We start from the raw sequence: 14,581 nt of genomic DNA, 5'->3' as shown, positions 1-14,581 counted from the left end.
CTCTTATAGAAGCTTAAGCTTAATTCTAAATTAACCCTAAGCATTCTTTGAATTTTACCACAGAAGATTTATGTAGTATACAGTGAACAACATTTTTATTACAGTATTTATACTTAAACAAATATCAATTCATATTATCAACTGCCAGCGACTCAGATATAGCCTAGACAATTAATTTATACCTCTTTGAGTGTAGCCATGGCAATTTTTGGTAGTTTTGACCAATATGCGATATGTAGCTATGTGCCCATGAGCAACCAGTGTCATCAGCACCCCCTGCCCCCAAGTCCCTCTGCTGTAGAACAAGGAAATTGAGCTCCATCTCTAAAATCCTTTGCAATTCCCAAATTCTGCATGTCTATATCAATTAACTTGGTTGCCCGAGCTATGAAATTGAGGATTTGTAAAGAATCTTTAGAAAACATGTGAAAAAGAGAATGGTCCTTGCCAGGAAGTTAGCAGTACATTAGGACTAGTTCTCATTCTAGAACTGAAAAATTAGAGTAAAAAAATACAGAGGGAAAATTTTTATTATTTTCTTGGTTCTTGGTTCTTTGAGGCACATTATTTTTACTCTTGGCTAGAATGGCTAGAATGATAAGATGCATAAAGACATCCATTTCACTTGATTCATAATTGCAAGTAAGACAATCAATCTAACCATAACCAAAACCTAAATTAGATTAAACAAGCAAGAGAAAGCATTATAAGGGAAAGTTTTCAGTGGCTTATATAGTTAGTTTGTTCTCCAGGAGATGGAGGGGGTTGGGATGAAAGTATTCTAAGCCCAGAATCCTCTTGCTTTTTTCACAGTTAAACAATGTACTACATAGTTACACAGTGTCCATGGAATTCAGTAGGAGGGCTTAAGAAATTCTTACAAGATAGCACATCGGTTCACCCTTTCTCCTCCTGGCCCCCAAAGTTTACCACAGGAGAGCAAGGGGATCTGAGGTCACTTAACCTCTAAGCCTGGTTCCTTGGCCATAAAATGAAGATAATGCTTTACCTGCATTAAGAATGATTAGGAAGATTAAATAATAAAGGTTTTAAGCTCGATTTCTACCCAGAGGAATCACTTCCTATATCATAATACTATGATTATTGTCACTTATCATTATCTTTATAATTTAAAAAAGAACATATACTATTTCATATTACTACTGCCTCCATTAACTTGATGGAATTTTGTTTTTCTTTACTGAGTCCTTGCTTATATAAGTGTAAATGCAATAGGGACTCTGACTCTAAAAGTAATTTAAGGCCAAACACTTGTGAATTCAAAGGAGAAGTAAAGCGATAAATATGTTTATGGCCAAAAGTACTTTCTTCTTGATATATTCAATAGTTAAGTTTCCATAAGTGTCCCACTTTTTCATTTCTCTTTGGAGTATAGAAATAGTCTCTTTCTGGAGGAAGAAAATGGATCATATGTTTTCTTCTGAATATTTTATTCCTTAGTTATTAATGTATTACTGGGAAAGTACAACTGTTAATTCATTTAGTGTTTGCTGAGCACCCATGTACACAAGTGCATAATTATTTTTCCCTGTCAGAAAATCTGATATGACAAGACCATGATCATTCAACAGGTGTTTAATAAGCACTACTGTGTACCAGGTCTTATTTCTAAGAGAAGAATTTACAAACCTCAGTGAAAGAGATTTATCCACCCTTAGTTATGAATTGATTTCCTGAATCACTTACTTTATTTAGTTGTATTTGCCAAATAAGTCACTTGCACTCATTGAAGTAAGTGTGTTGCTTATGTAAATAGTATGATCCCTTGTGAGTCAGCAATACTTGTCAGCGGTTAGGGGAAAAAAAAGTACGAAGCATTTTATAAATAATGATCTTAATGCATTTTGCTATTTGTATTATGTCTTGTAACTTACCTTTCAAACCTTTTTCGTTTTGATCTAATTGAGTGGAGAATACCAATTTTAAGGGAAATATTGCTTTTTCAGGAAGTATGTTCAGATGTTTAAATTATTTACAAGGCCTCTGTTAATTTTTATTGAATCATAGTCTATAGAAGCCTTTTGTGTTTGTTTTTTGAGGCATTATCAATACTATTGACACTTCTCCTTGGCATAGTAGTGAGCCAGCAAGACCTGGAGATTCTATTCGATATTTCTTAGCCATTACTGAATAAGAGCCCCATCTAACCTTCACTACCAAAAAGAGAGAATGATGAGGCCTTGTGTTCCATCATCCCTTTTGTTAATCTTGTTTTATCTCTTCACCTTTAATATTGTTTTGTTTCCATTTGTTTTCTGGGAACAAATCCCAGATATATAATTTCACCTGTAAATATTAACTAAGTACTTTGAAAATTATGACTTTCTGATTTGATTAAAAATGTCTTTTACAAATAAGGATTCAAAAAAATTCTATGTATTTGATTGTCATGTGTGTCAAGTCATTTTTACTCTAAAATGGTCCCAGATTTTGATTCCATGCTACTGATTTGTTGATTAGTTGTCCTGCAGAATGTTTAACAGTTTAGATGTATCCTCTGTATTTCCTATAAACAGGTAGTAATATTTGATGAGCATCAAGCTCAACCAACTAATGTTCTTCCTTATCTCTGTAGCTGTGTAGGAATAACAAAACTATGTAAAACTGCTTGCTATGTTACAATTAGAGCTCAGCCTTTGGATAGGAATCTGCTGAGCAGGTCCCGTCTCTGTTCAAGAATCCTATAATGATGCTGATAACGCCAAAGTCGCAGATTCTACAAAACAAACGACCTGTAAGACCAGTAGTCTGGAAATTCTTCCCTCCTTACAGCCCCTCCTCCCCCCACCCCCAAAGCTCCCCCTTCCATCCTGAGTCATGAAGCACACGTGAAACCTCAGACAAAGGAATCACGCGCCCCTTGCATGGACACTGCAAGGGTATATAAGCTGTAAGAAATCTAACCAAGGGGAGATCGTGCTTTGGGTCTGTTGAATGCCCTACGCTCTCTCCTGGCATTAAATTCTCCTTCCTCTAACAAAGTTGTCTGAGCGTCTAATTTCCTCCGTTGGATGTCGCTTCCTGCAACAGATTTCTGGTGCATTGTCTGGGAAGCAAGGAGGAACGGCACCCACATTTAGCGGACTTCAGGTACCCCACTGGGGGGACCCCAACCTGCTCTGTAGAGGCGTCTGCTAAGTGCGCATTGGGAATTACCCCATGTGATGCCTCACAGGATGCAAAGGGAAGCCCCATCTGCCCATCCCTGCAAGGATCAGACAACAGAGGAACAAGAAAGCTAGGACGCGGCAGGGCCACAGTAAGGAAAAACTGGGCACAGGGTAGCTAGCTCAGGTCCTGCCTCCCTGGGGAGCCTGGTCACCTCCCAAGGTCACCCGAGTACTCTACATTTGTTAGGGGAAACCGTGACCTCACAGGTACATAGGGCGGAGGGTGGAGTGTGTTAGGTTAACAAGGGGCAAAAGGAAATCCCGATCCCCCTCCAGAGAGTAAGCAAGCGTCTTCCACAGGTTAAGAGGAGTGACCGCTTACTCTCCACAGGTCAGGATCTTCCCAGGGGGAGAAGACAAAGGTCAGGGCCTTCCAAAGCAGTGGGGAGGCAATGTTTTAGCCAGGTGTGTGAATGAGTGAATGAATGAGCGTCCTGGCCGGTTTGACTCATTCAAGTACAAATTTGTATCTCCACAGCTGGGCACCCTTAAAGGTCTTCTAAAGTCCACAGAGTTCGAGTAGGCTAATCTGCGGCTCCGTGATATATAGCATACAGTCTATAGCAGCATTGGACTAGTGTCCGAGCGTAGGTCATAAAGCTGAGTCCACTATGGCCAAGAATCACCTAAGCTCCTTCAAGACATGGCCAAATGAGCACCTGAGTGGTCTCCTCTGTGGAGGAGGCACCCTCGTTTGTCTTTGCGTCACCAACATAGGGTAGGATATGGGGGAGAGGGGCAATTAATTACTAATTCGGCTTAAGAATTGTCTGTCTCCAAATGGCCCTTTTGACGTAGGGGCCCTCTGTCAGATTATTTTCTTAAAATTTTAAGGTCTATTTTCCCCTCCATTAGGATGCTCCCTAAGGCAAATATGGGGGGAGATTCCTCTAAACCAACTGTCTAAAATTGTATGTTGAAAATTTTTAAGAAAGGCTTCTTGGGATTATGGGGTCAAGTTGACCCTAGGAAAACTACAGGCTCAAATTACCTTTAACACAAGTGGCCAGACTCCTCTATGAAGCCACAAAGCGTGGAGAACGGGAGCCCCTACTCTGGGAATCTACACAACAGAAGGCCTTTGAAAGAAGAGAGAAAAAAAAAAATCAAACAGGCACTCACTAACACCCCTGTACTAAACCTCCCAGACCCGTGCTGCCATCTCCTGTCCCTCTTCAGCCTTTCCAGGCGGCACCAGCAGCATGCCACAGGGCACATACACAATCCTCGGGGTGGGTGACATGCTTTCAGATTCAGACACAGCTAGGATTGTGTTCCCTGCTATCTTGGGGGTTCAAAGTTCAGTGCTTTTGCCAGGCAGCCCAGGTTCAACTCAAAGTAAGGAAAAAATATTTTTCCTCCTTCCTCACCAGTGGCACAAGCACTTCCCAGCTTGTGCCCTGCAGAGAAAGCAGGCACCTCAGCCCCACAGCCCGGCTGTCAGTGAAATACAGCCACAGCAATTCCTCCCACCGAGGACCCATAGGGGACCCTCTTCCTTCCAAACTAACAATGGGAAGGGATTCAAAAGTTTAGCCTGTAAACGGTCCATTAAACTACAATACTATCCTCCAATTAGATCTTATTTTTTTTTTTTTTTGCAAGAAGCTGGAAAATAGGAAGAAGTTCCCTACATACAAGCTTCTATGCTCCTTTACCAAGACGCAGACTTATTAGATGGCCCAGTGATAAAAGCACCTTCCCGGAGATCTCAGAATCATCAGTTTTCTCCTCTTCCTTCGCCCTCGAGCTCTGATGGGGTCCAAGTTCTCTAGGGACCCCCTTATTTCATCACTCCCTGAAGAAACTAGATATGCACCCCCAGGGAAGTTACAAATACTGATGATAGGAAAATATAAGTATGTGCATGACCTCTGATCTATGTTCGTCTGCGTTATAAGTAATATAGTGGTTAAATTAAGAATTCTAATTATAATAGAAAGGAAAATGCATGTTTTTGGTAACAAAAGGTATGAAGTATAGAAATTTATTTTGAAGGAAATTAAAGGAAAGATATTTGTCTTAAAGTTGGTTATTTTCGAATGAGGAAAGAAGTAGAAGGTTTATAAAGAGAAATCCTGAGAGGAAATTTTATGTGATTAAGCTAAACAAGATTGGAAATTTAAATGGCAAAAGTAAACTCATACAAAATTAAAGTTGTGTTTTAATATTTCTTAGACTACTAGTCTGCTACTGATGTTATAGAAAAGTTTTCTGAGTAGAAAACAAGGATTCCGTGCTTAATCAAAATAATTTCTGTGTTTTATGTTGCTTCAACCAGTTTTCTGAGGCTTTTAGAGAATATACTAACATTAGCCAAAAGTCTGAGGGCCAGACACTCCTAGCTATACATTTCATAACTCGGTCTGTGCCTAATATTCAAAGGAAGCTCCAAAAGTTGGGGCTTAGACCCCAACCCCTCAGGCTACCTTGGTGCCAAAGGTCTTTAAGGTGTCCAATAACTAGGACTGGGCAGAGAAGGAAGCAATGTGCAAAATAGGTGCAAATTTTAGCTGCCATAATACAAGGACCATCTCGAGGTGACCCTAGGCAATAGAAACCTTGCAGGCCTGGAGGGCCTCGATCTTGGTTGGCCATGAGTGGCATTGTTGGGACTGAGGCATAATCAATGTGCAAACTGCAGAAGGATGGGCACTAAAAGAGCGGATGTTCATCTAGCCCTGGGGAGCCGGGGAGGGGTGGACCTCATAAGCCCTCGCCCCACATAGCAAACCTCTCATGAAGGGGCTGCTCTCTCCTCCAACAATGGAGGCTCAAGCGCTTGCAAGCTCCAGTCCTGGAAAAATTCACCACGATCACAACAGTGGAACCTCAGGCCACCCTTGACATGACAAGAGGGAAAAACTGAATTTTTACTAGATACTAGAGCTATCTACTCTGTCCTGACCCATCCCATGGGCCTCTCTCCAATGCTAATTGCACAGTGACAGGAAGACATAGTCAGCCCTCAGGGCAAACAGAAAGGGCCCTACTAAGTTTTGTTAAGTTCCCAACTGCTGTCAAAGTACAAGGAATCAACAACTAGGTACATTTGTCTTGAATTAACCAAGTTTCTTATGAGTCCTCACAGTTTCCTCCAGAAAATAAACCGGAAAGTAAAGCCTATTCCTATGAACCCGTGGAAGATCTACACTCTTGTTCTGGAAACTAGATAAGTCCACATGTCCCAAGGAATCAGGGAACTTTTGTGTACCTTGAATTAACAAACTGCCATGAAAAAGTAACTTCATTGACAATTCCCTCTACTATTAACTTTGACTTGTCTCTTCTATCTTTTTGCTAAGTTTATATCTTCTAGGTTATAAGACTTCCTACCACTTCTACATGCTGGAATGACCTCACGTTGTCTGCCTCTGGGGCCCTTAGAATAGGTTTTCAGAGATTTTTTTTCCCAATAGGCAGAGACTACAGCCCTACCTCAGCTTTGAAGAAGTTACAGAAGACAGACCTTCCTCCCTCAACATCCCCTTAAGATTAAGGGAATAGAATCTCTGAAAGGAAATAGTGTAGGGAAGGGGCAGGAAAATTGAGGTGTTAGTCTAGCCACATTCGGAGACTACAGTGTGCTAATCGGTCCTGCAGCCAGGCCAGGAGGACACCTGCAGAACAAAGGAAGGTTGGCTAAAGGAATAGCTCGCTCCCTAAATATCACTTTCTGTTTATATGTGGGGGCGTGTGTGAGAGAGAGGGACTCTAATAGAGGATAAGTAGCTGTGGGAAGCTACAGAACTAGTTCCCACCAAGACAATGCCAAATATAATGGTCCCACACACCTCTGATGATAGTCAATAGATTTTAAAACATACTATTATAGGACAATACTGCCTGACTAGAGGTAAAGGAAATCTCAGAGTCAGTCGGACACTTAATTTGCCTAGGCCAACGATATTATAATACCACCTCCAAATGAAGTGTATAGTAGGAAAATAGGACAGAGAAAAATCCATTGGCCAGATTCCCAGAGCTAACTAGAGCCTGACAGGACCCAGGCAGGGTCCAAAACTAAATAGCCCCATTTGGGCTTTACTAGATGTGTAGAAAATTCAATCTCACTAACTGTTACCTACAGATAGATGACCAGAGCCAAACAGTTGAGGAACTTGTCAAGAAGATGGCACATGCCTGTGCAAGTAATGGCACAAATAGAACCTCAATAGCCTTTTAGAGGGATAATTTTCAGCCTTTGGTAGATTTAAAACCTTAAAAGGAGCAGTTTTACTACTCGTAGGAATCTACCTGATAGGGCCGTGTCTGCTGCCCCTGCTAATAAGAAGCTTAAAAGACGGTAGAAGCCGTAGAGCAGCAGCGAGCTGCAGCCCACACGTACTTTACTCACCACTATCAGGAGATCCCCTGAGATAGTTTAGATAAAATGTGAGACTCCAACATAAAAATAGAATGTTGGGGAATGAGAGAGGAGAGGAGGCATCTGAAAAAATGCAAAGGAAAGGGCCTGCAGAAGTAACGACTGAGCCAGTTAAAACTGCTCTCGCCCCCCATGCTGCCCAGTGCTCTCCAGCTAACATGTTTTCCCATAGCTACCTCTCCCACCTCATGGGCTCTCCAGCTCACATCTGTTAATTGATGGCTTGCCAACCAACTAATATTCTTCCTTATCTCTGCAGCTGTGTGGGAATAACAAGACTGTGTAAAACTGCTTGCTATGTTACAATTAGAGCTCAGCCTTTGGATAGGAATCCGCTGAGCGGGTCCCGTCTCTGTTCAAGAATCCTATAATGATGCTGATAATGCCAAGGTCGTGGATGCTACAAAACAAATGACCTGTAGGACCAGTAGTCTGGAAATTCCTCCCTCGCCCCCCTCCCATGCATGAGAAGGCTCCCTTCCATCCTGAGTCATGTATTTGCAGTGAAACTCAGACAAAATCATACATGCCACACACACTTGCCACTTGCACACTTCCTGCTACTCTTCTCTGCTAAGCCTTGGACAAAAGGGGAACATAAGCTATGAAATCTAATGGGGAGATGTGCTTTTGGGTCTTCCCCAGCTCTCTGCAATTGATTCTCCTTCCTCTAACAAAGTTGTCTGAGCGTCTGAATTCTTCCGTTGGGTGTCACTTCCTGCAACGGGTCTCTTCAGTGAAGGGGGCACATTCCAAAGAAAATGTTTTCAGTGCTTAAAAGAGAGGATTGGTATAAAAGTTGATGGATAATGAATAAACATAAATTTCTAATGGATAAAAATAAATTGCTTAAATTTTTATTTCATAAGATTTTGGGTTTTTTTGTTTGCTCATAGGAAGAAATCTTTCCTGTTTTCTGCTCTGTATGCTGCCTTTATCTTTGGCGGTCGGCACCTCATGAACAAACGGGCGAAGTTTGAACTGCGGAAGCCATTAGTGCTCTGGTCCCTGACTCTCGCAGTCTTTAGGTATGTTTTTTTTTCATTTTCCTACTATAATCTATCCATTTCATCAGACTTGGTTGAAAGAAAACAACAATTGAGCATTTTATCTAACATCTCATATTTTTGATTATTGAATAGATTAACGACATAAAGCCATATCCAGAGAGAAAGCTTTTGCTGTGAAGTTGTCATACTATGTTCAGTTTGTGAAACAGTATGTCAGTTCTCTTATCTTTGTTGCGTAAATGTAGGTAGAGGGATAAATGAAAAGTCACACCAGTAAACTGTTGAAGGCTGTGATAGAGTGTAGTGTTTGAACGTGATGGGCATGCTGTCACTAATACTTAATCAAAAAATGGCACTCAGACATATGACCAGACACTGGATGTCTATGTCAGTATCATTAGGCCAGAGAATGCTTTTCTTCTGCGACCCCAAAAGCACCCTCTAGCCCATAACTGACTGGCAGGCATATGTTAATGCAGCCACTTCTTACTTTGTATCTGATAGTATTCATCATAGCAGCTGACAGGACAAGCCTGGTCTCTCCAGGGACATCTGCCAGACAACATCCAGACTCAATTCTAGAAGCCTGAAGGAGCATTGTGTAATTTTTGGTGATTTAGACAATCATAAGACTAATTAGTACGTAGCTGATATACAAACAGGTACCAGAATTTGCCTATAGCACTGACAAAGGTACCTGTTCTATTGGTGGTTTGCTTGTCAATGCCAGCAAGTTTATCACTAGGCTGGAGGGTGGGGAAACAGGGAGCAGATGCAGACAATGCAGACATGCTACAAAATAAAAAACTTCATTTTAATATTTATGAGTATTAATTTTTATTTTTTTAATATTGCATATTAACTGTTCTACTGCTAAGCAGAAATAGATGATATCATTCAAAGCCTCATTAGTCACTTAAGTCTTAATAAAAATGATCAGGAAGAGAGTTTTCACAACCTCCAGTGATCTGTACATTTCCATTATGTTGGTTCTCTGCATCTGACCACTCATGTGCTTGTTTCTATGGATTATGCTCTATTTTATTGCATTTTATAAGGCACTGCATTTGAAGTTCTCATGATTTGGATCTATGACTAGAGTCTTCTCCAGTTCAGTCTGTGTCAGGCAGGGCATGATTCTCTGATACAAATAGTATTTTATTATTTACATTTAAGGTTCACAGAGTATGCCTCACTAAAAAGATTTTGATATTTGAGAGAAAAAAAAATTATCTTAATCCTAATGATGCCTTTTAGCATTTTACAGTTTACAACACCCCCTGAGCCTTTATCTTTTGTTTTTCTAAAACATTAACATATATAAGCAGAGGAAAGAGTATAAAGACCTCCCTCCATGCACTCTTACTTAAATAATTATCAACACTGTTCATCTTCTTTTCTCTATATCTCTACCAACTTCCCCTTTTTCCCCAAATTATTTGGAAATAATACAAGCTGAAGTATTTCTGAATGAAATGATACCATTTCTATAAGTACGCATTCTAAAAAACTGACCATAGTATCATTATTTCACCTAAATTAGTAATAATTTTTATTCTTAAGTGTTCGAATTTCTCCAATTGTCTCATAAATTATTTTTTTTACAATTTACTTTTAAGAATCAAAAATGTGTAGATCAAAGTAAGATCCACACATTTCCATTGTGGTTGATTTCTTTTAATTTAGAGGTTTCCACCTTCCTCTCCCCAGAGCCCTCCCCTGCCACCCCTCCCCCCGCCTAATCCATCTTTTAAACAAACCAGATGGTATGCCCCTTAGAGTTTCTCCCAGACTGGATTTTGCTGATTGCGTTCAGTCCCCTGTGTTCCTTATTAGTTAGTAGTTAGATCTAAAATTTGATTATATTCAGGTTTAACATTCAACGACTTTCTTATAGGTAGAAACTTGCCTTTATCAACTCTTCAGTTATCCTGAAGTATATATAGTTATTACAGCGAACAGAGGATAAATGCTTGATTCTTTGGTCATATTTAGCCTTTTCGAAAAAGTGATTTGATTACCTAGTGTATAAATAATAATGCTTTTTTTTCTTAAGTATCATTATGAACTCATGATTCAGATTTTATGTGTCGATGATTTTGAGATGAATTTGATTTCCATATATTTTAGTCAATTGCTGTGATTCTTTTGGACGTTAAATTATCTCATCTTTGGACATCAAGTGGGAGTTTCTTGAGGTTTATTCCTGAATCTTTTTCGCAAGCACTGAGTAGTGCTCATAGCTTGTGTTTTTTTGGAGGGGAAGCGGACAAGGTGTTCTAAGCAAGGTATATTATATATTCCTTTTCCAGTATTGGAATTAGCCATTTCTCTAAAGAGACCTAGTTCCTTTGGGGGAGGGGAGATAGTATTTAGAAACCATTATGTGAGTACTAGATAGGGGTTGTTGTTAGTATTTAGTTCTTATTCCTTGGACTTTCAGTGGCCAGAAATAGGAAATCATTTATTTTTTAAAGAAATGTATCCAGAGATGGTACTGATATATTCAATGCATATTTATGATTAGAGAGTTTTTACTTAATTAACTTCTTATTTCTCCTTCCTCCCATGCCCAAATCTAAGTTGCCCAGGTCGTCCAGTAATTACTCATTTACTTTATCCGACAGTGCATATGCAATGGCCATTAACAATACTTGATCTTTTTTAGATCGTTCATCTTGTTTCTTCTTCCATTTCCTTAATTCTGTTACTTCAAAGCCATATTTTGTATAAAATTTTAGAAAGCAGAGCTATGTAGAGGAGTCTGAGCATGGACAGTCCAGGGTCTTGTAAAAATTGATCATAATATTCTACTCAGGAATTTGGAAGGCATCGATAATGGAATTCTATTGTATTAACTGAGCAAGGTTCCATGTTAGGAATGGTACATTGAAGTTCTTGTGTGCTTACAGAATTCTGGTCAACAGTACATTGAGTGAAAAAAGCTAAATACAGTATGATATTTTTTAGATAATATTTTCAAAAATTTTACTTTTAGACATAAATGTTTATTAATACATTCAAATATTTGTAAAAGTATCATAAAAGATACTAGAAGAAAATATACTCAGTTCTTACATCTGTGGAAAGGCAGAGGAGACATGCATTAATTCAATGCCTGCTACGTATTAGAAAATAAAACAAAAAAATTCGATGCTTGTAGAGCTTGATTCTCATGGACTGGCAGGTTAGCAATAAAAAGGATTTAAATTTTTTCTGTGATGTTCTTATCTTCTAATTTAAAACAAATGAAGCAAATATGATAATGTTGACAAATCTCAATTCTGGATATGGGGTGTTTATTATTCATTGTGTTTTTCTGCATATTTTCTAAAACAGACACACATACATACATGATCTCATACACAATTCTAGAGAATCTCGGTGACAGTCACTATTTTTATTTTGGAATCCAAATATCTTTTGAATGAAGTTGATATAAAGAATCAAAAATAAGCTCTTCTCACAAACAGATGCTTTGGTGAATATTAATAAGAATTTCCCTATTTCAGTCACACACTCTAACTTTGTTATTACAAGGCTATGTTTTTGCAGAAAATTTTGAATGGCTCTTACCTTTCTATAATTCACAAGTTTTCAAATCCATCTGTAAATAGTGTCTACTATAGAAGTTTAGAAATTCCTTGCTCAGGAGACATTCTTATATTAGATGGTCTGCATCTACTCTACTTCCCCTCTCTTTGCCACTACAGGATATCATTGATTTGGAAAAAGAAAGGGTACCAAACTTTTCATTAGAGGAATTAGAAATGGGAAGAGTGGAAGAACTGTAAGATTTTTTTTTTTTTTTGAAAAAAATCACTGAAGGGGTGATTTTCAGTGATTTTTTTCCTGTATTAGAATAATTTTTTCCTGTATTAGAAGAATAATTTCCCCAACTTGTCAAACCTGCCCATTAGCTTTTTATAGTAGCCAGAGACCCCACTATGACTAAATTCTACATTTCACACACTGTTTACTTACGAACTTTGACAACTGAGATGGAGATTAATTTGGATATGCAGAGTACTTAAGCAAAAATTAAAATCCTATCTTCTAGTTCAGAAAATGGTAGGGTTTTTTATATAGTTTAGCAAGAATTACCTGTAGCATATTTTTCTTCTTTCTCTTTACCTTTGAATATTGACTGAATATGATAGCAATCTTCATACAGGCCATATACAATTTAATGTTTTGAAAGGGGTCATAGTTTTTATAGAGTAGATAGAATATCATCAACTAAGTTTTTGCCAATCCCGCAAAGGATTCATTTCATTTGAGAATAATTTCTATTTGTTTGTTTGTTTGTTTGTTTGTTTTTTCATTTTTGACAGTTTCTCCCCATTACCTGCACTTAGTCCCCCCTTTCAGATCCAAACCATTAGCTTCTGATGTCAATTAGTCTTTATGAATATGACTGGGATGATGACACAGCTCCCTACTTCCAACCTACATCCCACCCAACGTAAGGACAAGCATTTCCTTATTTGATGGAGATAATTCCATGTATCATTTGGCCCTAAATGTTTGAATATTTTCCTAGGGTAAATACTGAAATATTCTGATGATTTGAATTAGTAAATCCTTTAGATGAGATTGTTCCTCATGGCAGACAACATCAAACACTTCGAAGGGCCTGTGGTCCATTCTTGTCAGACTCTGTCGAGTCATTAAATCATGTTGCTATGACATTTCAGCTGTGTAACTACAGTTGATTTGTAAAGGAACTTTCTGTGTATTTATTTAAGAACTCCAAAATCCTTCTAGATTGAGTACAGATGTGTGTGCTTCTGATTTAAATAGCTTTTACCTAGGATCTTTCTGGCAGTGGTTTCTTCTCATTGGCAGCATAAGGAGTTCCAAGGAGCCCTCTTCTAGGTCTCTGACTCAGAACAGGTCAAAGCAGGCTGACTAGTCAGTGCATATTAGAATAAGATAATTACTTTGTGCTGCATATTTATAGATGCCAGTATCACACTTGCTTCAAATTTACTTACCCCTGTTTCCTGGTGATTCGCTCTGGCTTCAATTGTTTTATGTCTTGTTTGCACAAAACCAGATGTTCTGCTTCTATACGTTGCAGTTTGACTTTTCACCTCATTATTAATCAGCAGTTTTTCCCTTTGAAACTCATTTTTATTTCCTGGCCATATTTTTGTCATTATATTTTATCATCATCTTAAGTATAAAATACATTTAAGATTAATAGAAATTACTCTTTTTCTTTCTTTAATGGGATTTCCATGAACAAGGTGTTTGAGTAGAGCACAGGAGATATTCAGAAAGTATGTACAACAGGTAGAGCAGCAGATGAATGGTATTTAATCAAATCTACTCATGATTTTATACATACATATCAATATTTAATATTGGAAAAATTATTGGCATTTGCCTTATTATTTTCAAGGAAACAACTATATAATAAAATCAACTGAAACTGTTCAAACGAGAAAGATCTGACATTTAAAAAACCCATATTGAAGGATTAAGCACATCATTGGCCTGTAAAATGATGAAACATTGAAAATGACAAATTTCAGAACAACTTAATCGATTTATACTCAAGCACCTCCTATCTAGTATTTTGTTCTACATTTGCCAAAAGTGGTCCATCTTCGTCCACAGAGAACGACATTATAGACAATTCCAGTGGTACTAATGATATAAAAGAAATGGATAAACTATAAACGTCCTAGAAGAAAAGCTCCTATTTTATTGATTCTAAATTTTACATTTTCAGATGTATCACCAAAATGGAAATAGTAACAAAGCAAAAGATACCTCTAGATACCTCTCGAAAACATAGTGCTGAGAAGTAAAAAAGCAAGCTGGGAGTGTGATGCCATGAATGAAAAGTTTAATAACCCATAAATTAACACTACATTTTATTTATTAGCATATGTAGTAAAAACATAAAAATAATGTTTGAAAAGTGTGGACTATTGATTATCATGGTTTCTGGGGAGGCAGGAAGAGTAATGGGACCAGAGAGG

The 14,581-nt window shown here is 38.3% G+C and overlaps 1 protein-coding gene across 4 annotated transcripts in view; it reads left to right on the top strand.

The window, feature by feature from the left end:
* Positions 1–14,581, top strand: part of ELOVL6 (ELOVL fatty acid elongase 6) — a 110,720-nt gene that overhangs the window by 64,677 nt on the left and 31,462 nt on the right. For all 4 annotated transcript variants that reach the window (XM_039848783.1, XM_039848782.1, XM_039848780.1 and 1 more), the window contains one exon: positions 8,475–8,606. In XM_039848783.1, coding sequence (XP_039704717.1) covers positions 8,475–8,606 — 132 coding nt within the window. The remainder of the gene's footprint in view (positions 1–8,474; positions 8,607–14,581) is intronic.

This window comes from Pteropus medius, unplaced genomic scaffold, assembly GCF_902729225.1.
Source record: "Pteropus medius unplaced genomic scaffold, Ma_sr-lr_union100, whole genome shotgun sequence".
Lineage (NCBI taxonomy): Eukaryota > Metazoa > Chordata > Mammalia > Chiroptera > Pteropodidae > Pteropus > Pteropus medius.
This window is presented reverse-complemented; position numbering and strand designations above follow the sequence as displayed.